General features: G+C 40.0%; 1 protein-coding gene and 1 long non-coding RNA gene across 10 annotated transcripts in view; one reads left to right on the top strand and one right to left on the bottom strand.

Annotated features, from left to right (window-relative positions):
* PRUNE2 (prune homolog 2 with BCH domain) overlaps nucleotides 1-18,097 on the top strand; it is a 292,041-nt gene extending 273,944 nt beyond the window's left edge. For 2 of the 9 annotated variants that reach the window (XM_019033860.4, XM_019033859.4), the window contains exons 16-19: nucleotides 225-323; nucleotides 5,012-5,050; nucleotides 10,108-10,155; nucleotides 14,868-18,097. In XM_019033860.4, coding sequence (XP_018889405.4) covers nucleotides 225-323; nucleotides 5,012-5,050; nucleotides 10,108-10,155; nucleotides 14,868-14,898 — 217 coding nt within the window. In that variant the 3' untranslated portion in view covers nucleotides 14,899-18,097. Of the gene's footprint in view, nucleotides 1-224; nucleotides 324-4,443; nucleotides 4,480-5,011; nucleotides 5,051-10,107; nucleotides 10,156-14,867 lie in introns of all 9 variants that reach the window. The other 7 variants (XM_063696470.1, XM_019033861.4, XM_063696471.1 and 4 more) reach the window with 4 other exon arrangements.
* Nucleotides 17,839-24,970, bottom strand: part of LOC129524689 (uncharacterized) — a 97,734-nt gene continuing 90,602 nt past the window's right edge. The window contains exons 7-9 of the long non-coding RNA XR_010130240.1: nucleotides 23,498-23,639; nucleotides 20,381-22,631; nucleotides 17,839-20,227 (exon numbers count right to left, since the gene is read on the bottom strand). This is a non-coding gene — a long non-coding RNA (uncharacterized lncRNA). The remainder of the gene's footprint in view (nucleotides 20,228-20,380; nucleotides 22,632-23,497; nucleotides 23,640-24,970) is intronic.

Raw genomic sequence — 24,970 nt, 5'->3', positions numbered from 1 at the left:
GCAATTTAAAAAATAAATTTTAAAAACAGAATAAAACATCACCACCACCAACAACAAAACAGCGTCTGGCACATTGTAACTCGTCAAATAATGTTAGCCTCTTTTCTTAGTAAGAGTGCTGTGGCAAGGTGTTAAGTATCAGGATTTTCAAGAAAAGGCAATAGCCTTAGAATGGATAAGGTAGTGACTAATGATACATATTTTTTTCTTTTTTCTTTTTTTAGTTCAAAATTCAGCAGTAAAATTAAATATGTCAATAGCTTATCAGAACTCAGTGGGCTGATCCCAATGGATTGCATCCACATTCCAGAGAGCATCATCAAGTAAGTCCTGACAGTTTCAGAGATGTGTTAAGAAATAGTACTAGTTTGAGGCTGGGTGTGGTGGCTCACGCCTGTAATCCTAGCACTTTGGGAGGCTGAGTGGTAGAATCAGTTGAGCCCAGGAGTTTGCAATCAGCCTGGACAACATAGCAAAACCCTGTTCCTACTAAAAATATAAAAATTAGCCAGGCGTGATGGCGTTTGCCTGTAGTCCAGCTATTCAGGGGGCTGAGATGGGAGGATCACCTGATCCCGGGAAGTCAAGGCTGCAGTGAGCTGTGATCGTGCCACTGTACTCCAGCCTGGTGGCAGTGAGACCCTGTATCAAAAAAAAAAAAAAGTGTGTGTTTGGAGAAGTGGGTTGGAAAAGAGGTCAGTTCTGGAACAGTGGGGAAATGGCATTATCTTATTTTTAAAACAATATTAAATATCCTCCAATAAATACAATTTTTTCCTATAACCTATAGATAATTGTTGTGTTCTTTTAGATCCTCTTTCACCTAATCTTTTCCTGGGGTTATTTGATTATTGTTCATTTTTAGCTTGAACTTTACTACCACTTTGGAAAAAGTAACAGTTACGTTGGTTAACTGGTATACTGTCTCTACTGGTTAACAGTGTATCAGTTTCTCGTGTCCCCCACTCTGCACAGACACAAGACGGTCTTAGCATAGCTTGGATTTCTTTATTGTCTTATACAAAGTAATTTATCTGCATGACGCTAGGAAAATAGAAAGGAATAACTCTTTCTCTGTTTCTTCTAAACCTTTTTTGTTTGTCATGATTAAGTAGAGGGCATTTGCCCAGTGGTGGGTGAGGTGGTGAGGAATGGTTTCCTTGCTCAATAGAGGGTAACGCAGTATCAGCGTCAGCATCCTGCATGGGTACTGAAGGTCTCAGGATGATGCTACAAAAACTAGGATAAAATTTAACAAAATAAATACTTGGAGCTGGGATTTTAAAACAGGGATATCGGAGAATGAACACTTGTATCTGGTACATTGTTGCAAAGAACGATTGTTTTCTGTGTGTCATTTTTTTTGTTGTTGTTCACTGTATCTGAATCACTAGCTTTTTTCATTTGAATGGAGAGGGACTTAACCATTAGCTCAAAGAAAACAGGCAAGTATCATTCATCTTCCTCCATAAAATGGATAGCAAAATGTACCTCTCGTTTGGGGTTCCAAAAGAGTCCTCTCACTTTAAAAAATTAATTAATTAATTAAAAAGGCCCAGCCTAGAAACTGGAAGGAAAGAATTCTCATGTAATGTGTGTCTATGATATGCCAAGCATAGCAGTGCTCTATTTATATCATTTATTTAACTCTTATAGTAAACCCCTGTTTTACAGATGCAGGGGAGGTAACTTAGTAGGAAGTTACTTATGCACAGTATAAGTAGGAACCAGGAAGAGATGGAACAGAAATTCAAATTCAGGTCAGCCTGGCACTAAAATTCCCATGTCCTTTTCTAGTAGATTCCTTTACCTCTCTCAGAGAATCCTTCAAAATTCAAACCTCAGAAGTAGATTCATTTGGTTCTCCTACATAAGCAATATCGGACATGAACACAGGATACTGACTGGGCTTCCGGTGGTTAGCTGGGCTCAGCTGAATCAAACGGAGTGTTCATAAGATCCTAATGACGGCTTCAACCCTCATTAGCTTCACAGCGTTTCCACAACCAGCACACCTCATAGCTCTGGGCTGCTGCCTCAAAAAGGTGTACTCCATCTTCAAATCCCACTTCTACTCTTTAAATTTAGAAAGTATGGAGGCAGAGAGGGATGCCTCACACCTGTAATCTTAGCACTTTGGTAGTCTGAGGAGGGTGGATAGCTTGAGTCCAGGAGTTCAAGACCAGCCTGGGCAACATGGTGAGACCCCCCCCCCCCATCTCTATGAAAAAAACACAAAAATTAGCCGGGTGTGGTAGCATGCACCTGTAGTCCTAGCTACTGAAGAGATTAAAGTGGTAGGATTGCTTGAGCCTGGGAGGCGGAAATTGCAGTGAGCCGAGATCGCACCACTGCACTCAAGCCTGGTTGACAGAGTGAGACGCTGTCTCAAAAAAGAAGAAGAAAAAAAAAAAGATGAAGAAGTATGGAAACACTCACATTCTATGAGATGACAAGGACATTCTCTCTTCTAGTGGAATTGAGCATTGACCACTTTCCAAGTAAACACGGTAACACTTCCATGGTGTGACAGAGGCAACAGAATGAAAAGTGAATGGGCTTTAGAGACTTAGATTTGAACCTTCTCTCCTACCTCTCAATGTCTCTGACACTTCAAGTCATCTATTAAAATGATTAATTAATTAAAATATTCTGAGTCTCAGCTTCAGCATCTGTAAAGTAAGGAAGTAAGTTGCACTTCCTGGAATGGTTCTGAGGGTTGAATGCAAACAGGGTACACAAAGCACTTGCAAAGCCTCCCAGCACAGAGGTCGCAATCCAGAATCTTATTTATTGTTACACCTGTTGCTTTTAGAGACTCTCCATCATATGGGAAAGTTCAAGTGAGAAGTTAAGTATACCTAGGACATTTTTCATTCAACTGCACACATCAGTTTTCAAGGGCTCCATTTGGGAAAAGTTACTTCAGGAGGAAGGGTTCTATTTGGAAAAATTTTTTTCTGGAGGAAGAAATTTACCACCATTCATGTGCTGCCCACATGTCCATGTGTTCTGTTTTCTGTAATTCATCTCCTTGGGATGTCCTTTCTGCCATTTCTGTTGCTGACCTTCATCACCTCAATTTCATGTTTTGCAAATTTCAAATGGATATGAGCCATGGCTCCTTTTTATCACTGAATAACATTCAAAGGATCTAATCTCAGCCACTCCCACGACCAGTCCTCAGCTGAGATGGAGCCTGTCATCAAAGGGCTTAAATGAAAGAAAAACTTGCCCAACCTAGAACCAAATTTATAATCATTGGTTACAGTTGATTCTCATTATTTGTGGCAGTTGTGTTCTATAAAGTCACTGCAAACACTTAATTAGTGAATACTGAAATAGTGTTCCAAGGGAAAATACAGGATGTTCAGTTCCTGCAAGCATCTGGTCACAATGTTTTCATCAATCAATCAATATATAACCTTTTTTTATGTGTGTTTCTGTTTAAATGAACCTTACTTAGTATACATTGTTGATTTATGAACATTGAACTCATGGCCAACAGTATTGTAACTTGTGCATAAACGAAGCTTATCTAACACACATATTTTCTTCATAAGGCACATCACAGCTTTCCTGCACTTGGGAATACTAGACAGTATTTCAGCCCTATGCTTGGAAGCCAATTTGAACAGCAAAATCACCAAGGAAAAATACAAAAATGAGCGGAAAAAAGGGCACTAAATAGGTTGTGAAAAGGACACTTGTTTACAGTATGAAACAAGAAGACAGAGCCTCACACATTGCCAGGTGACAACATGAATGTTGGGCAACTCAAATTTTTCTCCACTCTGCACATGTCCACAAGTGACCCAAAAAGTACTTTGTATTGATGTTGTGGTTATAAATACATGCTAGTGAAGAGGCAAATTTACAAATATAGAATCTGCAAATAATGAGGTTTGACTGCATATATTTATAAATTATAAACATTGATTGTTATCTAATGAAAATAAGATTTCTCCCAAATGTCAATTTTATTATTACCATCATACATCACCTAATGACAGAGACATGTTCTGAGAAGTGCGTCTTTAGATGTTTCCATCATCGTGCAGACATCATAGAGTGAACTTATACAAACCACCCAGATGGTAGAGACCACTACACCACCTAGGCTATCTGCTATAACCTGTTGCTCCTAGGCTACACACCTGTACAGCATGTTACTGTACTGAATACTGCAGGCAGCTATAACACCATGGTAAGTATTTGTGTATGTAAACATAGAAAAGATACTGTCAAATTATGGTATTCTAATTTAGGGGACCACTACCTTATATGTGGTCCATCACTGACCCAAATGATGTTACATGGTGCATGACTGTATCTGGATAGGCATTTTCTCTCATGATTTGACTGTCGTTTAAATCATTTACTTGTCATTTTTCCCATCTGTTTGCTCATTTTCCTTATGGCACTCGTTTTTTATCTTGTAAGGTACGATGAAGAGAGATCTTATAAGAGAAGTGTGAGGTAAAATCTCCTGATCTCCTATTCATGCTGGACCCTGTGTGTGTACACCAGTGTTTTACTTGTGGGTGACCTCAACAAGCTACCAGAGCAGGAGGTCACTGTATCAGTCTTTTGTATGCCATTTTCAGTCTTTGTCCTGTGTGTAAAGCTGTTGAGGTCAACCTAATTTGCAACTGAATCCTACTAAACCAGATACATCCCTGACTTGGCCCAGGCTGCAAGCTAACTTGAACTGTACCCACCAGACTGACGTGGATGTTTTCAGCTTTATTCAGCCAGCATGTTTCTGATCCCTTTGCAACTTATATCTACATTTTATGAAGGAATTTGCAAAGTAAACGTACATAAACACTGAATGGGAGGCAATGACAACATATTTAATGGAAGGAGTACGTCTCAGGGCTCCAGAAGACAGTTTCGAAAAGCACATATGCACCACTTTCGTTTGGCCCTGCTTTGCTGAGTGACTGTCTCATGCTGTGCTTGCTTCTCTTTTGTTTCTTTTCCACACCAATAATTTTTGCTCCTGCAGACTGGATGAAGAACTGAGGGAAGCATCAGAGGCAGCTAAGTAAGACTTGGTTTTCATTTAGCGGCTGGCATGATGTTGGCTTGCATTTCAGAACTGAATTGGGAAAATCTGCATGCCTGGTGTTTTATTCCTGCTTCCTGATAATAATGCACTTTAGAAATTCTCTTTCTCCTATGATAGATGTAATCTCTATTATTCTTACTACATTCTATTTTTCCCCATGATCTTGCTTATACTGAGGAATGTATTTGTCACTGTTGTTGTTTTTTAATGTACACGCAATTCTAGGCACCACAACAAAAGAGCACATCACAGGCACTGCCACATATAGTGTGACATCGAGATGATCATTAGGTATTGAGGCAACAGAACCTCACTAATTCATACCAGTGGGGAGGAATAATAGCACATCGAGATTTGGAAGATTTTTGTAGAATCAATTTCACGGCCTTCTATGAATTAAAACAACAACAACTTACTTAATGACTTTGGAAATATTGCTTAACTAACAGCCTTTGAGCTATTTTGATGAATGGAAAAACAAAAGTCATTGCCCACTATTGCTAAAGTATGATTCTCAAAAAGGCAAAATTACAACTCTCATGCAAATATAAAATGAACACATGCCAATGATTTTATTCAACTAATTATTTAATGCAGGAACCACTAAGGTGTTAAAGCCAGTTCAAAGAACATTTGAGCAGCTAGATATCTATAGGCAATTTATAGAAGAATATTTGGATAAGATTGTTGGGTTAGATACAAAACTGGTTAATAAACAACAGGGCAATAAACTGTAATATTGAGGTTGTCTTTTCCACTGGACAGAAATTATTTGCATCTCTGCTGGACAGAAACTACAACTTAACCTCTGCCCCTACTGAGCTGTAAAATAGCCCAACCAATAGAAAGTCAGACCCCTGTAATCCCAGCACTTTGGGAGGCCGAGATGGGTGGATCACGAGGTCAGGAGATCGAGACCATCCTGGCCAACATGGTGAAACCCCATCTCTACTAAAAATACAAAAATTAGCTGGGCATGGTGGTGCACACTTGTAGTCCCAGCTACTCGGGAGGCTGAGGAAGGAGAATCGTTTGAACCTGGGAGGCGGAGATTGCAGTGAGCCGAGATCATGCCACTGCACTCCAGCCTGGGGACAGAGCGAGATTCCATCTCAAAAAAAAAAAAAAAAAAAAAAAAAAAAAATCCAGTCATCCTCTTTTCTCGTTTCCAAGTTACAAAGAAATTTTCTGATAATACATGTTAGATATAACCAAGTACTATTTGAAAAGTTTGCTGAATTAAGCACATTAAGTTTCTTCCCCATTTTAAATGTTGCTTATGCTGTTAATTTTTAAAACCAGCTCCCATTTTAATAGACATTGCAAAAGCAGAAGGCCTGGACAATGTCCTAACAGCTATAAATTCTGAATAAATAAAATCTAACTAATAGACATTTTCTGCATAGTTGTAAATGCCAATTCCTCATTAAAACAATCCATTTAGACATTTTTCCCCTATGGTACATTTTTATTATAATAACCTATAGGATTATTTGCTTGTAGTGTGCCAATCTTTTGTGTTAAAAATTAAAGGATAGGTTTTTGCTTTAGAAAGTTTAGCATTAGTGGAGTTTACTGTTACAATATTCCAATCTTCTCATTTTCTTTCAAGATAACTGACACCCAATTAGATAACGAAACTCAAAACTGTGTAATTTTTTATTCTAAAAAATCTTAGTCTTGATCCCAACTGTCACAAATAAGAAGTTGTGGAAGTAAGGAAAATACTAGTAATCAAGGAACTGAGTGTTGGTGTAACATCCCTTTAGCATTTATCTGCACTCAAATTGCTTTGTATCATGAGATTTCCTAGAGAGAGAACTCTCAGTGAGAGTTCTCTTTCAGATTTATTTTTTCAGGATGATAACATATTTATGAAATTAAAGCCCTATTTTCAAGACAAAAGATAGGGGGAAAGAACATCAATAATTTTTCAGACAAACCTGTCATAAAGTCATATTGTCATGTTTCTTTCATTATTACCATGAAATCTTGCTGCTTTTAATAATTTTTTTCGTCTATATTTATACTGTTTCTGCTTAGCTGCCACAGTAAAATGATTATTGTTTTTGGGTAGTTTTGTAGCTTTCTCTTTTTTCTCTCACATCCACTATTTTGTTCTCTTCCTTACCCCTACCTACCCTCTCCCAATGTGTCTAAATGGCTTAGAGGGTCCTGAGACATTTTGATCTCCCTCCTAAAGGAAGCACTATGCTCGTGCCTAGTACATAGTAGATGCTCAGTAAATTTATGCTGCATAAACTAATGAATTTGCATAAGAGTCAGTTCATTGCTGTTCAGCAGTGGGTTCTCAAACTTTATTGTGCATTGCAGTGACCTGGAGCACATGGTAAAACACAAAATCCCATGTCTCACCCCCAAAGTTTCTGATTCAGCAGCTCTAGAGTGGAGCCTAAAAATCTGCATTTCTGGTCAGGTGAGGTTGCTCAGCCCTGTAATCCCAGGACTTTGGGAGGCTGAGTGGGGAGGATTGCTTGAGGCCAGGAGTTAGAGACCAGCCTGGGCAACATAGCAGGACTCCATCTCTACAAAAAAAAATTTTTTTAATTAGCCAAGTATGGTGGTATGTGCCTGCAGTCCCAGCTACATGGGAGGCTGAGGTGGGAGGATCCATTGAGCCCTGGAGTTCAAGGTTGCAGTGAGCTAATTGATCTTACCACTACACTCCAGCCTGGGCAACAGAGTGAGACCCTGTCTCAAGAAAAAAAAAAGTCTGCATTTCTAACAAGTTCCCAGTGATGCTGATGCTGCTGGTCTCAGGACCCAGCTTTGAGAATCACTGCCTAAAAGTCAAGGGCCAAATAAAAATAATCAGATTTGTTTTGGAAGTCTATGCTCTTGCTTTGGATTCAGTGGGTAAGCCATCTGCCTGAAGAATCCTCCCTCTAGGATCTTTTGATCTTACCTTTTTGATGGTAACATCACATGTATGAGGAATTGAAATATATTTGCACATTTGAAAATGTGTACAGAGAAAAAATTCTACTCTGTTGACCCCACAGGTGATTGGAATGCCTTAGAATCCCACCATCTCGGCTACCAGCAACATTTTTTCAACTACCTTTTAGCCTCTGAAGTAGCCCCTGAATTCTAGGAGAGACTGTATGATAAACATGATCACTGCAGATCTATGGTTAGAAGCCAGATATGCCCAGGTTCTTCCTGTTGACAGATGCGCCTGACTTTCCACATGACTTATTCAGAAAGCTTCAGGCTAGGTCTAACCAAAGGCAAACGTACACTTGGTCGGGGAACAAAACCTATCTGTCCACTGTTTTGCTTTATGCCCACTAGTTTCTCAACACTCTCCCTCTCCCCTCACACACACACATACCACCACTCAAACTGCACCCCAACTCTAATTGACTTCAAAAGGTGATTTCCTCAGCCTACCTTATCTTTTCTTTAAAACCTTAGCTGTATACAGGAAAGAAAGTATTATACTTCTGAAGGATAAATAGTATACCTAGACCCATTCTTATTTTGAAAATTGGGAAGCATCCATGTGTTGCCTTTGGAGTGACAGTATTAAAGGGTTTGCAAATTGCTGTTTTCCTTGGGAGGATTACTCAAAATTAAAAAGCAGAAAAGCTGAGTTTGGAAGATTGCCCTTTCTTGATTCCATTCCAGCTTTGCTAGGTTTTTTTTTTTTAGCACACTGTCAACACTTACTTGACTGTCCTTGCTCACTGGAATTGCCAAATATTCCCTATAAAAATATCAGACCACCAGCAAGAAGGGTGGGGAGTGAGAAAGGAAGGTTGCTATCTCACCTGGGGAGATAGCCTCCTGTCATTTTCAACAAAACACCTGACCTTCATCATGGATCCTCTTATGTGCAAACAGATAAATTAGCTTGTGAAATTATATTACTAAGAGGACAACTGCACTTAAAAAGGATCACAGAAGCTCTTTAAATAGAATAGTGTTTGTTTGTCAACAATAAAATATTTATGGAAGGCTGGGCACAGTGGCTCACACCTGTAATCCCAGCACTTTGGGGGCCGAGGCAGGAGGATCGCTTGAGTCCAGGAGTTTGAGACCAGCCTGGGGCAACATGGCAAAACCCTACCCCTACCAAAAATATGAAAATTAGCCGGGCATGGTGGCATGCAGCTATAGTCCCAGCTACTTGGGTGGCTGAGGCAGGAGAATCGCTTGAACCTGAGAGGCAGAAGTTGCAGTGAGCCGAGATAGTGCCACTGCACTTCAGCCTGGGCAACAGAGCAAGACTCTGTCTCAAAAAAAAAAAAAAAATTATGGGAGGGGTATAAAAGTTGAGGTGTAATGAGTATTCATCAAGAATTAATAGGAAGCAAATTTGAAATTTGCTAACAGAGAAATCACACCAGTATGAAATATCAAAAACAGCTAATACTACACAAAAAACATAAATGCCATAAAAACACTTTTATTTATTATTTTATAAGGTTACATTTGTTTTCTGGGCATACTCAGTTGAGGTAAATGGTAGGATTCATTTGTATCACCTGGACACAGCTCAGCTGTATGGAGTGGTAAGTGTCCTGTTATTTCTGTAACAACAACGAGGAGAGCTGACGTTGACATTTTTTCTTTCAGTGTATTGGGAAATCCTCATTCTCGTGAAAACTGAAAATTAACTGTGTTCATGGGTGAATAAAATTAGGCTGCTTGAGAGGGATTTTCCTCTTTGTGTATTTTATTATTTGGGGTACCAAAACAATTTTGTAATATGTCCTCTGAATAAGACAAATTGAAAAGGCAGGGAAAAATGAGGACAGAAGAGACCACTGGAGGTGTTTGGAGTTTTTAATCTTTGCTTTGTGTTTTTATATCATGGGCAATCACTTGTATTTCAAAACTGATGGTAAGGGTTACAGCTTAATCTCATCATCTGTTCAGGTATGGATTTGTTCAGTATTAGCAATGGGACCACATTAAACAGTTTCAAATGCCTCAAATCTGTTGTACTTTCACAGTGGTGACAGTGGGGAAATGTTGACTGCTTCCTATTTTTTCCTTGCACTCAGAACTAGCTGCCTTTACAATGATCCAGAAATGTCTTCTATGGAGAAGGAGTAAGAATTCACCATCAATAACAGCTATGTGGTTACTTGTAGTGTTGTATGGCTGGGCTCTGAAAGAAAACACACTGAGGACTGGGTAAACCCTGTTTAGATGTTCAGCTTTCCTGTGCTCCATTCCTGAAATTAGAAACCTGAAGCTATATTTGCCAGCTTCACACCATTTCATTCACGATCACCCCTTAAATTTCTAAAGGACAACCTATGGACATGGCATTCTATTTTTCCAATCCAAAAATGGGAAGAAAATGAATATTAGGACCAGATGTAAGAACATTTGGGCAAGAGGAATGCAATTCTGCTTTCTGAATGACATCATCTCTATTTTAATTAGTGGAAGTTGGAACTTCCATTTAATACTTTGGTGGATGGAGAGAAAATGTGCTTGTTTTGCAACATCCAGGAGGAATTTGAGCCTGTATGAGACTGTAGGAATGATCTATTTAGAGGACTGCCATCCTGTGAGAAGTAGAAATTGGACATGTAGTGAGTTCTTAACCACGTTCCAGACTGTAAAAAGCTTCACACGCAGTGTCTGATTTTAATCCTCAGAATAAGTTTATGAGGTACATTTCACAGATGAGGAAAGAGAGGCATGGAGAGACGATCTGAGCAGTCCACTGTTTTACAGCTGTAAAAATGGCCCAGAGCTGGAATTTGGACCTTGGCAGTATAGCTCCAGGGCCAATGGTTTTTAAATCAGAAAGAGGTGGTCTTAATGCTAGATGGGTGTACCACTTCCAATTTAATGAAAGACAAAACTATTCACCTAAGAGAACAGAGAGAATTAGTGGCCAAGTCAGTTTCAGGGAATAAACTGTGGTCACCAGCAAGCTTTCAGAGAGAACTTGGTCATCCGACAAGGAGCTTCCAATTTGGTTTGAGTTGTGGAGAATTTAACATTGTCCTTGTTCCTAGCAATCAGGAAGCAGAGGGGAAAGATCAGTTTTAAATGTGTCTCATCTCTATTGTCACCTTTTGCTGTCTTTGGACCTCCTTTCCGTTGAGGTCCAAAAGGAAGTTGGAAAATTATAGTGAAATATCTTCACATTTGCCATGTTGACCTTGCAACTTAAAGGAAGTTTAGGCACAAAAACTCCAGAGACAGTCCCAACTGAAAAAGTTCACAAAGAGCAAAGACTGGGCCAATTCTGGATGCATGCCTATGAGTTAGCCCTGCTCTGCAAGGAAAATTTATTTTTTCTAAATAAAATTTTAAAAAAAAGAACAAAGACTATAGAGAGACCTTTGAAATCACACAGCTATTTTTCCAAAGGTCACTGTTGTCCCACCTCTTTTAGATGAAGATAACAATTGCTTCAAGGAAATTGGCACATGAAATTCTGCAAAGCAATAATACCTCAATTCCCCAGTCCACGATAATTCTTTTTGCAACTATTTCTTCTCTCAGCAAAACAGCACCCCCTTGAGCAGTTAACAGAGCCCACAGTTAACAAGCAGCAGAGAGGGCACATGTGGAAGCCCAGCCAATGGCTGGCCCATCGCTGCTACATCTTGGGGCTTACCCACTTCTTTGCTTGCCTTGTCTGTCTTGCTTCTTATTCCTATGTAGGGCTGTTTGGTTGGGAAGAGCGCAACCATTGCTTCCTGTCTGGGTTCATTTCAGGGCTGGGCATGGAGGAGGGAGGGATACTACAAATTGTTATTGTTACTTCCCACTTTTTAGAAGAACATATTCTTCTCAAGTCTTCCCTTTCTTCAGCCCTCTCTTTCCTGAGCCCTTAAGAGGCACAAGATCACAGTGTGGATGATGAGATCAGGATAAGGGGCAAGAGTAGCCAAGAATTTTTTTTTTTTTCTGACTTCCAGTCCTGGATTTCTGGCTTTCTTTGGTATTAGAATAAGGGCTGCATTTACTTCTTCTGGCACCTTTACACTGTAGGCCATCAAGGACAGAGGAGCGTTCTGTGTGGAAGCATTTTACACCTTCCAGAGCTAGTGTTGAATGAATACACTGCAAAATGGGCAAGGGTTCTTCCAATGGGCTCGATCAGTCCAAGAATAAGATGGAGTGTGTGCTGTTACTGTAGTGGCCTCTCATTTTCCTCAGAGACAGAAGGGAAGGTTATGCCCATTTTCTTCTTTCTACATAAAATGCAAATGTTTTTATTCATCATTAAACAATATTGTCTGACAGTTTGTAAGGAACCTCATTTAATACGTGTGAGACACAAAAATGGCCTATTGTAAAATTATCAGAAGGTTGCTCTGTCTCAGGAAAAAGTTGCTTATAGAAAACTAAGCCCATTTGCCTGAGGATTAAGAATATTCAATTCTAATTAAAAGTATTCTTTTTTCCAAAAAGGATACTTTTATTTATTTATTTATTTATTTTTAAATAGCCCTGGGTGCTTGTCTCCTTCCCTTTTAGGTTTGGATTTTATGAATTTCTTCATGTTCCAAAACTTGCAACATGCCTTTTTATATTTTTACATATTTGTTTAAAGTACAGTGATCAAGAGTGGCTCTATTTGAAGAAGCTTAAATTAGCATCATTGTTAATAGCTTTGTTAACTCCACAACATTGCTGTTCTCTCAAATATTAACCTTCCAAGTGGTCTCCTGTATTTACTTACAAGAAAATTGTTCACTTTTGACTATCTCATTTATTTCATAAACTGGGTAAACAGGTTCTAGTCTTTTAGCTTTTGAGTTAACAAAAGCTGAAGGGATGAATTAAATCCTAGAAGATTTACAAAAAAGTCAGTACGAAAAATAATCGAGATGGGCATCCTGGTGTAAGTGTTAGCTCAGGGGCCCGATGGTGAAACAAGGCGACCATGTTCTTTTAAGCTTCCAAGACTATTTCACATATTCTGACCCACTCTCACAGTTTTTAGACAATGTGCCTCAAATTTTGGTTTAGTAAATATTCTCTTCATCTATGGGAAAAAGTCAACCAACACCGTGAGAGAAAGAATCAAATTTCCAATCACCAAATCAAACTTACTACAGATTTCTAGGAACAGGAAGAACCTTTTAAAAGCAAAAACAATATTTTTTTTAAATGACCTGTTTTGTAAAGGTATATGAAAAAGATCTCAGGGTCACAGTGGATAAAAAGAGGATACCTCTAAAGCAAACTCTGCAGGTAAGAAAACAAGTCAGAGGGCCTGAAAACTAGAAATATTCATGATGATTTTGGCTTTCCAAAGGAGACAAGATTGTTGCAAGTAGGGTAATAAAGCAAAGAGCTATTTTCTCATTTCAAAAAAACACTGAGGGCCGGGCATGTTGGCTCATGCCTGTAATCCCAGCACTTTGGGAGGCTGAGGTGTGCGGATCACGAGGTCAAGAGATCGAGATCATCCTGGCCAACATGGTGAAACCCCGTCTCACTAAAAACACAAAAAATTATCTGGGCATGGTGGCATCTGCCTGTAATCCCAGCTACTCGGGAGGCTGAGGCAGGAGAGTCGCTTGAACTTAGGAGACGGCGGTTGCAGTAAGCCGAGATCGCACCACTGAGCTCCAGCCTGGCGACAGAGCAAGACTCCATCTCAAAAAACAAAAAAACACAAAACAACAACAAAAAAAACCACCGAGGTAGTATTGCTGCTAATAATAACAGACATTATGATATGTTCATTATGTACAATGAAAATGCTTTAGACTTATTCATTAGCAAGCTGTGAGAGCGGTATGACCGTTCCGTTTTACAGATACAGAAATGGAAACTTAGAGAAGGTGGGTGACTTGGCCAAGTCCCCACTGCTAATAAGTGACGGAATTGCTGACTATATTTCAAAGGAAAGACACTTTACTACTGTAAACTGGATGGGCAGGCAGCGTGAGTTACCAGTGGCTTTATTTGCAAAGCTTCTAGAATGAACACTGCTCAGCTGCCGCAAATTCCACAAGTAAAGCACAGTAACCTTTGCAACATGCAAGCTTATGGCTCAGGGAGCAGAGATAAGCAAAATCCACAGATAACGTGCCAAATCACCCTTTGCAAACTAATAGGTTCTCTTTTATCGCAACTGAAATTCTTCCTCTATTTACTGGCTTTTGGTTTTCTTCCTCTTGGGTGGATGCGGTAGGAAGTTGTGCTGTGTTCTCTAAGAGGCAGAAGAGAGACATGTGATTCGAGTAAGTTTTAGGCTTACTCCTCAGATACTTGGGAACCCATTTGACCTTCTGAAAAACAAGCTTTTCTTTAGTTATAAACATCCATCTCAGTAAGGTAGGCTAACCCCTTTCAGTCAATTCCTTTGGCTCCTAGAAAATGTTTGGTGGTGTTTTATTGTTTACCATTTCTTACTATTTAGTGCTTGTCAGACATTACTTACTTGAGGCAGAACATTTGTTTGCTTCACAAGGAAAGGTCACTTATTAAAAATAAATAAAATGGCATGATTTCTGGAATACACTAATGCTCCTTATCTTAATTGACTTTGGGAATGAGCCTTTACATGAGTTTTTTACCTCCCCGGATCATTTTGAAAAGGTGTAAAATGCTTCCAGAAACGATTTTGTAGAACTAAACAGATTTCATATGTTGGAGAAAAGCCTGACAAGAGGAGGATTGGGTTTTACCAGATTTTTCTATTATAAGAAACTTGCATGATTTAAATATTTTCAGTATGTCCTTTGAGGAAAAAAGCAAACACAGTGCTACCCAAATCATTACTAAATGTCTCTCATTTGGTTTCTCATGTTTCTCTCTCTTTTTCTTTTCTTTGCAGTATTGACTTGAAGCTGAAAGAAAAGCCTTAGTTGGCCACGCTGGAAGAAGAGGATGCTTTTCTGGTTCATGGCTCTGTTGAAACATATCTACCTGAAAGAGACAGGGCTGATGTTACCTTTTTCCACTTTGCACTACCTGGTGCCATTCTAAATTTCTAAGGGGAAAAATAGAAAGAAAGTTTGTTTACTCTTAAGATATTTTATGAAATTGTGTGTACTTTCCTATTTTGCCAATTATGTGCCTCAAAGATTTTAGTTGAGCCTTAGCAAGAAAGTAGGACCTTCCATTTCAATACTTCATTAACACAGTGCAGTGATACTTTGTCCCTTAGACTGGTGTTTACCAGTAAGATACCTTTAATCCACTGTTAAGTATGAGTGGATTTGTTTCCATGGATTAGCTGGATTTCCTTTTGGTGATTGCATTAGGTTTAAAGTACACAGGGCTCAACTCTCCCCAGGAAAGTTTCCCCTGTTTGACTCCACCTTTAAAATCCTAAGCCTGACTAGGACAGCCACAAACCACGCAAGGTGTAAAACCATCATTAGCTAAGTGCCCGTTTTGTTCTTGTTTACCAGAATCTCCTTTAACTTCTCAAAGGGAAGCCGGGCTTTCTAATCCACGTCAACTTTATTTTAGTTGTCAAATTGGGCGTTATATTTTATGTAAATTGGTCTTTTAACAGATCATTTTCCTGATGAATGTTGGTGACCACCACATTGTGAAATTTAAGAATCCGTGTTGCATGTTTGGTAGCTCTCTGAGCTTCAGGCCATAAACTCAGCTCCAGAGGTTACCTTTTAAGTGCCAAGAACTCAAGTGCAAGGTGGCCTACTCAAAAATCATTTGGTAGCATTCAGTTATTCATGAATTCCTCTCTCGCATGCATTATAAAAAGTGATCTGCTTTAAAACACTGTAATCTGATCATAGGCTTAAAATTAAATATGAGTATGTACTTTCATGTACAAAATATTTCCTTTATAGTCTTCATATGCCCTTTAAAATGCCAACAAGATTTCAAGTCTGTAGGCCTCTAGTGAGGTAGGGTGGCAAACCACAGCTAAGTCTAGCTCACCACTGCAAGCTAAGAATGGTTTTTACATTTTGGGTTGGAAAAATTTTTTTTGAATATTTCATGACACATGAAAATTATTCAAATGTTAGTACCGATAAATAAAGTGTTACTGAAACACAGCCACACAAACTTGTTTTTGTACTGTCTACAGCTACTTTCACACTACAGCCACAGAGCTGAGCAGTTCAGCAGACCGTATGTCCCACAATGCCTAAAACATTGACTATGTTTACAGAAAAAGTTTGCTGACCCCTGCTCTAGCAAACGCATCCTTTCCTACTCCACCCCAATTTGTATTTAGATAGTTTCTCTAACAGAAGGGACAAATGAGGCTGCAAACTAATTTATTTTTGTCAAAAATCAATGTTTTGACATCCACAGACAGTGAAATAAAAGAAATGGCTTGCTGAAAAACATGAGGAGTCCTAGCCACAAAATCACTGCTTAGGTTGCAATTGCCAAAATGAAGCCTTCTTAGAAGCACTTCTTTAGTATATACAGGTGTTGGCTGAAGTCCGTGCCTCACTCTGGGAACCATTCTTAGTCTCCAGTGTCTCCTATTACAAAGAAGCTGGCAGAAATAAAAATGAAGGGGTGAGAGCGGTTCCACCCTAGTCTCACGGTGGAAAATTCATTGGGGAGAGCTGTCCAGGATATTTGGAGTCCTGGGTAGAAGGAGCTTGTAACTACTTTAAAGTAGACATCTTTGCACAGGTGATTGAGTTTCTCTGACCTCATTGCTTCACCTGTCTCCTCCTGTCCTTCCGCACGTGCCCACACACACGCAGTTCAGCCCTCTTTCCTCCATAAGCCTCCATCGTTTTCTCTTTTCTCCTCTTGATCCTTTCAAGCGAGTATCTTGTTGAATTGTATGTTCTGTTGGATCTCCTCCTTCATAACATCTGGCTTGTTGGACAGAAAAACCCTACAGCCCACCCCCTCCCACAGCCCACCTCCACTTTTGAAAGCCCAAATTACGCCTCTCCCAGAACACAGTGTTGACGTAAATACAGTTACCCAATATTCCTGTTTGTTCACCTATTTGCTACTTTCACTCAGTAGCATCCCATTTTGTAAAATGAATTCCATGGTCACCCTGTCACAGGAAGTAATGAAAAATCCAGTGTTCAGTGTAGTGGTGCAAACCTGAGGGCGTAGAGCTGTTCATAGAGGGCTCTTGTTATAGCCAAACAGACACAGCAACAATCTCACCATTTATATATATATTTTTAACTTGTCCAGCTCATCTATGGAAAACTACTCAGGTGGTATGCTGTTTGAAGCCTCATCTTCCTACATGAAAATTATGGGCATTTGTCCCAGTGATTTTGTTTCAGCTGTTCTGTAGGCTGCATAACCACTCTGATATTTAGGTATCTGCTATTTTATTATCTTAAAAGACAAATTAATTTAATTGCATGTGCTAGGGAAAAGCTACCATGTAAATTCACCCCAAGTAAATAGAATCCTAGATGAATCCTAGAAAAATAATCCCTAAGCAGATAGGTAGACAGAGGTAAACATTCACATGATTTAGCTCTCTAGCTCTTGCACTCTGAACATTCTTGCTTTGGTTCTGACTTCTGGGAACTGCTTTGCATTTCTCCTATAGATCTGTAGTTAAGGGAACCAAGGGGTCATTGGGGCAAAAGTATTGTTTCTCAAAGCTCCTTGATTAAGAGAAAGAACAGAAATTTGCACAGAAGATACTGTCAAGGAGTGAGAAAGTTTGTTTGAGGGCAGTAGCTCAGTGTGGAAGAAAATGCTGAAGTTTCTGTTGAAGCCATACAATGTTCTATGGGGTTACTCTCTAAGACATTCTCTGAGGTGTGTGAGGAAGTCACTACTCCTAGCCTTTGTTAAGATGTAATTTTAAATATTCAGTTATGGTACTATGTTTGCAACTCTCGTCTTATCACAATGCCTCAGTAGTTTGTTCCCTTAGAAACATTTAGATGTGCACAAATTAATCTTTTATATATCTAAAGGTTTTTCTATCATGTATTGGATTGCTCAGAATAAAGTGTCTGTTAGACTTCGTTTTGGTAAATAAATTCTCCATAATGTAGATTAATAATATAAAAGTCTTTAATGACACAATATATCTATATAGCCTCACTGTATAATTCAGAAATAAAAATTGATTCTGCATGTGATGGTTTTCTTTCTTTGAGTCAGCAAGAATTTTTCTCTGGCTTCACTTTGCAGCAGTTTTATCTCAACATCAATCTAGCTTGGCACTTGGTACTGGAGGACTGTATACATTTTGGTTTTTCTGTACACCCAAACTTTATTCTCTCTTCATTTTTGCCTTTCCTATCTCAGAGTTCAATACACCAAGCTTTCAAACTGTTGTTTACTCTCTGGATAAGCGATTTCTTACTTTGGAAACATCTCCATGTTTCATGGTTACTTGATTTTTGTCTTTTCCTCTCTCTTCCCCTTGCCTTTTTATGGCATATATTTATTTTTAAATTAAAATGTATTAAATATCATTTTATTTTTAGTTGGGGTTTTTTCCCCATTTTCACAACCTTCAGGCAAAACCAGAGTTGAGAATTACCACTGTGCTATTTTTTTTAACTTAATAAACACATGTGTACCTCTGAGAAAGTTGTTGGACTAGCCAAAGGAGAAATTGCTCTACAAGAAGTGAGACATTGCATGTTCTCATGATCTAAAAATGAGTTCTGGTAGATACTGTCCTCTACCCAAGAAAGGGAAGAAACAGAAGAAAAGGCTGACAAGTAATTGCAGGCAAAGGAAGGACATTCAACTACAAGACGTACTGCTACATTCATTCTGCTCTCGTACCTAACTATGGTGGTGGAAACTGGAGGTGGGCTAGGTGTCCAGCACTAGGGAAAGGGCTGGGTAAATCGTGCTGAATACACCTTTTAGTATACCACAGCTGTGAGAAGCAACATACTATATGTTCATAAAGCAATACTTAAATCATAGGGTAGAGTGGAAAAAGAACAAACTTGATGTTTATAGCACAGTGCCACTTACATAACTGTTAAACATACACACACAAAACTACGTATTATCCAAAATCCATGTGTATTTAACGACTTAACACACTCATTTAGGTAAGGGTAGGGCATGGAGATCAGGGATAAAGTTGGGAGCCTAATTAAAAATCAAAATCATAAGGGGCCTTTTATAAGCTGAAGTTAAAAATAAATAAAATGAAGACAACTTCAGTCGTGGAAGCCAAGACTTTCAGTCATAGATTACAGAAAAGCTGTGGTGGGGCACTGTGGGTCCCTGAGGAGCCATTCCCTTCTACAGCTTCTCTTGTGTGTGCAGTGTCCCTGTGCTGGCTGTGTCCATGTGCTGCAGCGTGCCAGAAGCCCGCCCTGGGTTGCGTCATCCTGTGCAGTCATGGAACTTTTAATTCAGAGCTGGTGCCTTTTGACGCATCAATCCTCACACAGCTGTGGGCTTTACGGAGCAAGCAGATTGCCTCACGAGCCTGATTTTCCTAGATAGTTTCATTCACATCCATTCAAAATAACCCTCTTTAACCAGACAAAATTATTTCTTCTCAATATATAACCATTCCAATGATACTTAGACATTAGACACCAATAACTGCTACCCATGATCTCTCTAGCCTTACCTCTAGTGAGAGACCTATAGCCCTTAACACTGGATCACGCTTTCCTTGTGAAACTTCCTCCTTAGACCAGTGAGCTGAATTACTCTGCTTTCCCACAGTATTCAATATCTATTGCTGTATTAACAAATTACAGTTGACTCTCATTTTCCACAGTAGTTATGTCCTATAAAGTCACCAAGAACACTGAGTTAGTGAATACTGATCCATTGCTTCTCGGGCAACCGGTCAATACATAAGTTTGTTCTATGTGTTTTTCAGTTTAAAGATATTGTATTTAATGTATATCGTTCACTTGATAACACTGAATTCACAGCCAACAGCCTGAACGTAACTCACGCTTGAATGAAGCTTCTGCAACAGGTATTTTCTCCATAAGGCACATCACAACCTCCTTGCATTTAGGAATACCAAATAGCCCCCACTAGCTTGGGGGCCATTTTAAACAGTAAAATCAACAAAAAGCGCAACAATGCAAAAAACAAAAACACAAATACAGGAAACTACATGGACTGTGAAAAGGATACTTGTTGCTGAGAGCTGAAACAAGAAGACAGAGCTTTACCTTGTGCGACTTCAGCAGGGAGCATGTATCTCAGGCAATTCAAATTTTTCACTGCTCTGCAGATGCCGTAAATGACTGTGAAAGTGCTGGAGTACTGATTTCAGGGATACAAATAAATTTTAGCGAGTAAGCAAATTTGCAAGTGCAAAATCTGTGAATAATGAAGATCGACTGTATTCCAAAACTTAGGGGCTTAAAACCACACATTTATGATCTCAGTTTCTGTGGGTCAGAAATCCAGACACACCTTAGCTGGGTCCTCCGCTTCAGGGCCTCTCACAGGTGCAATCAAGGAGTTGGTCCAGGGTTTCTAACAAGACACAATCAAAGTTCATCTGGGACAGAATCTGCTTCCAAGCTCACCCTCATGATCATCAGCGGGATTCAGTTTCTCTATGATTGCTGGACCAAGCGCCTCATTCCTTGCTGGCTGTTAGCTAAAGGCTGCTCTCAGTTCTTTGCCTCATGGGTCCCTCCAGCATGGCAGCTTTTTTTTATTGAAACCAATGAGAAAGACTGCTAGGAACTTACAATATTTTGCAATCTATCACAGAATTGACATCCTCTCACTGTTGCTCTATTCTGTGGGTTAGAAGTAAGTCACAGGCACAGTGGCTCATTCTTGTAATCTCAGCAATTTGGGAGGCTGAGGCAAGTGGATAGCTTGAGCTCAGGAGCTTGAAACAAGCCTGGGCAACATGGCAAGACCGTGTCTCCACAAAAAATATAAAAATTAGCCAGGCGAGATGGCACTTGCCTGTGGTCCCAGCTACTCAGGAGGCTGAGGTAGGAGAATCTCTTGAGCCTGGGAGGTCAAGGCTGCAGTGAGCCATGATTGCCCCACTGCACTCCAGCCTGGGTGACAGAGCAAGACCCTATCTCCAGAAAGTAAAAATTAAAAAAAAAAAAAAAAATTTAAAAGCAGTCAGTCACTAGATCTAGCCACACTCAAAAGGAGAGTAGGACACAGGGTGTAACTATCAGGAGATAGGGATGATTGAAGGCTGCCTGGAAACTGTGCCCACCATACCTCTGGTGCCTTCTGCAAGTTCCTCTTTGAGCTCCTCTGTTTTCTCTTACCCGTTAGGGAAGGTGTTTCTCAATGTTCAGACGGAGCCTTTTCTGCTATTTCTCCATGACTTCAACTAGCACAACTCACATTATTCAAAGCCTGGTTTCAATCTCAGACTACAAACTCCCACCATCATTTCTCTGTGCCCCCTCCAATCTCTGAGGAGGGGGTTAGTAAATTCTCACTTCCCCGAGCTGATGAGACAATTTCTGTACTACCTCATTGTCTTTGAAATCACACAAACTGGGATTCAGCCTACTGGAAAGGGTCACCTCCTTCCCATTAATCCCAGCAGAAGACCCAGGGCTGCATGTCACTGGACCGGCTTAGTTGCCTGTCTATGAGCCAACCATTGTAACTGAAGGGGTGGATTATGCAGGCTTAGTTGGGCCTGGGTCGTATGTTTACCCTTGGAGAGAGAGAAGGGAATCAGCCCCAACCAAGCCATAGTGACTGAAGTAGGGGAGTGGTGTTTCTGCAAAGGAAAATTAGTTTTCAAAAAGAAGTGGAATTAAATACCAGGCAAGATCAAGAGATTTCCAGTTAGGGCATCTGAGTTGGCCTTGAAGCCTAAGCAGGCTCTCAGCGGGGCACACAGGTGAGGTGTAGAGGGCATGATAGGGCCTGAGAAAGACCAGCTCCAGAACCAGCCAGCCCTCACTTTGCATAGTGGAGCCACTCTTGAGGAACAATGGAATGACCAATGAGTTCTGAAGCAAAAATAGCCTCACCCCAATCCCCCACCTTCAATAGGTGGGGATATCTTATAAATGAAAAATATAACCCAGGAAAACACTTTCTCCAAACCGAGAATAGGGAAAGGGTTGATCCATTCACCTGAAGTTTGGAGAACATGATACCAGGAAAGGAGCATTGATCAAGCAGGAAAGAAAATGAACAATAAATTCAGCCCTCGATAATATTTACTTTCCTTATAGTCCAGATACAGCTTTCATCCTCCCTTACCTTTTCTGTTCTCTTCAGTGAAAAATGATCTAAGAAATCAAGAGTAACTGTCATAGCAGTATTTGCTGAAGAAATATCTTTTGACAATCAGAATGACTTTGAAATTGAATATCACTTAGGATATAAGTAAAGGAAGTACATAAAGAAACTCTTGCTACGTTTCTAATTTTAATTTCTCCTCAAAATATGTATTCAAAAATTGTAGGCCAGGCACGGTGGTTCACACCTGTAATTCCAACATTTTGAGTGGCTGATGCAGGAGGAACACTTGAGCTCAGGAGTTCAAGACCAGCCTGGGCAAGATGGTGAAACCTTGTCTCTACAAAAAAATTTAAAAATTAGCTAGGCATGGTGGCACACACCTGTAGTCCCAGCTACTTGAGAGGCTGAGGCAGGAGGATGGCTTGAGCCCAGGAGGTCGGGGTTGTAGTGAGCCATGATTGCACCACTGCACTCCAGCCTAGGCAACAAAAGAGCAAAACTCTGTCTCAGAAAAAATAACAACAACAGCAAAATTTTAAATGTAACAAGGGTTTGTTGTAAAAATTTCAGACAAAGATGTATGTAAAGGAAAGTCTCCTTGTATCATTCATTTATTGTTGTGTTACAAATAACCCCAAAACTGAGTGGCCTAAAACAGTACCATTCATTTATTTTGCTCACTAATCTACAATTTGGGCAGGAATCAGAAGGAATAGCTCATCTCAATTCCAGATAGCATCTGCCAGGGCAGCTTGGCTGGGGGCTGGAGGAACCACTTTCAAGAAGTCTGGCTAACCTGGATGGCAAGTTGTTTAAAATGTTAGCTAAATTTAAAGCTATGATATCCCTGAAGATATTGAGAGGAAGATAGCTTCCTCTCAATTGTTGAAATACAATTTTCAAAAAGTTAAAAACTTAGCCAGGCATGGTGGAGCCCCCTGTAATTCTAGCTACTTGGGAGGCTGAGGCAGGAGGATCGCTTGAGGTGCAGGAGGTCAGGGTTGCAGTGAGCTGTGATCATGCCACTTCACCGTAGCCTGAGCAACAAAGTGAGACCTTGTCTCAGAAAAAAGAAAGTTAAAAACATGACTTTCACACAAAGTGAACAGATGTTAAAGATTTGTTTAACTCATTAATTAATTATGTTAAATAAGATGTTAAGACTGGTCAAAAGAACAGAAAACAGGAGACGTAACATCAGGAATGTTCAAATGAATTACTTAATAGATGAAAATTTGAGTACTATCCAATCGAGCAATAAAATGTCATCTTTGGAGTTATCATTTCTACCACTGGAAATCAACTATACCTCTACTCAACAATACTCAATCCTGGAGAGATTACCTCCATTCTTCAGTCTCTGTCCATGTACAGATGAAGTTGTCCCCATAGAAAGTCCTATTGTCCCAGATGGGTATGTAAGTCAGGCCTGGCCCAAAAAAGCATCCCATTCTCCCAGTGACAGACTCAGAGATGGATATGTGACCTGAAAGACACAATACGATTTGGCAGGGACTTTTGTGAGAGCCACCACATCTTTAGGGGCACTTGAATCTGGAAAGTTTTAGGTCTGAACTTGCTGGGAGGCATCCTGCTACCACAAGAAGCCTGAAAATGAGGAAGCATACAATAGAGATGAACGGAGGGAAACAGCATCCTGATGGCTTTAACTGAGCCCCTGAATCAACTGTGCAGCCTGATTGCAGTCTTAACCCCAGACTTGTCTACTATATTAGTCAATATATTTCCTTCCTTCTTGTTTGCTGGTTTAAGCCAGGTAAGGTGATTCCAAATGACCCCTCACAATACAGGGGGTTCTCCAGCCCTGGTTTCTTCTTCTGTGTTAGCTCATTAAACATATATTCACTTCTTTGGGTTGCAGTTCCTCTTTCTGTAAAAAGAATAAGCGATACCTACTACAAAGAGTGATAAAGATGAAGTAAGTGATAAATATAAGTATAATATACCTTCATAATACCATGATAAAAGAGATGTCTATGTGATGCTTAATTTTTCTAAATTAGATTATATCTGGTTCTAACCTCCTGCTATGGTCTGAATGTTGGTGTTCCCCTAGAATTCATGTGTTAGAACCTAAGACCCAGTGTGATGGTATTAAGAGTGAGTCTTTTAGGGATGATTAAATCATTAGGACTCCATTCTCATGGCTGGGGTTAAACTCTTATAAAAATGCTAAAGGGGGCCGGGTGCAATGGCTTATGCCTGTAATCCCAGCACAGCACTTTGGGAGACCAAGGCAGGAGGAATACTTGAGCCCAGGAGTCCAAGACCAGCCTGGGCAACACATAGGGACCCTGTCTCTTTTTAATTTTTTTTTTTAAGTGCTGGAGGGGCCAAACACGGTGGCTCATGCCTGTAATCCCAGCACTTTGGGAGGTCAAAGCAGGAAAAGTGCTTGAGGCCAGGGGTTTGAGACCAGCCTGGACAAAATAGGGAGATGTTGTCTCTATAAAAAATTTTATAAACTAGCCAGATGTAGTGGCTCATGCCTGAAGTCCCAGCAACTCAGGAGGCTAAGATGGGAGGATTGCTTGAGCCTGGGAGGTTGAGGCTGCAGTGAGTTGTGATCACGCCACTGCAGTCCAGCCTGGGCAACAGAGTGAGACCCTCTCTAAAAATAATACATAAATAAATAAAGTGCTGGAGAAAGCTAGCTGGGCTATTTTGCTCTTCTGCCTTGTGCCATGTGAGGACACAACAAGAAGGCCCTCACCAGTCACTGAATGTCAGTACCTTAATCTTGGACTTTCCAGCCTCCCAAACTATGAGAAATAAATTTCTATTCTTTGTAAATTA

The sequence above is a fragment of the Gorilla gorilla genome, chromosome 13 (genome assembly GCF_029281585.2).
Source record: "Gorilla gorilla gorilla isolate KB3781 chromosome 13, NHGRI_mGorGor1-v2.1_pri, whole genome shotgun sequence".
Taxonomy (NCBI): Eukaryota; Metazoa; Chordata; class Mammalia; order Primates; family Hominidae; genus Gorilla; species Gorilla gorilla.
This window is presented reverse-complemented; position numbering and strand designations above follow the sequence as displayed.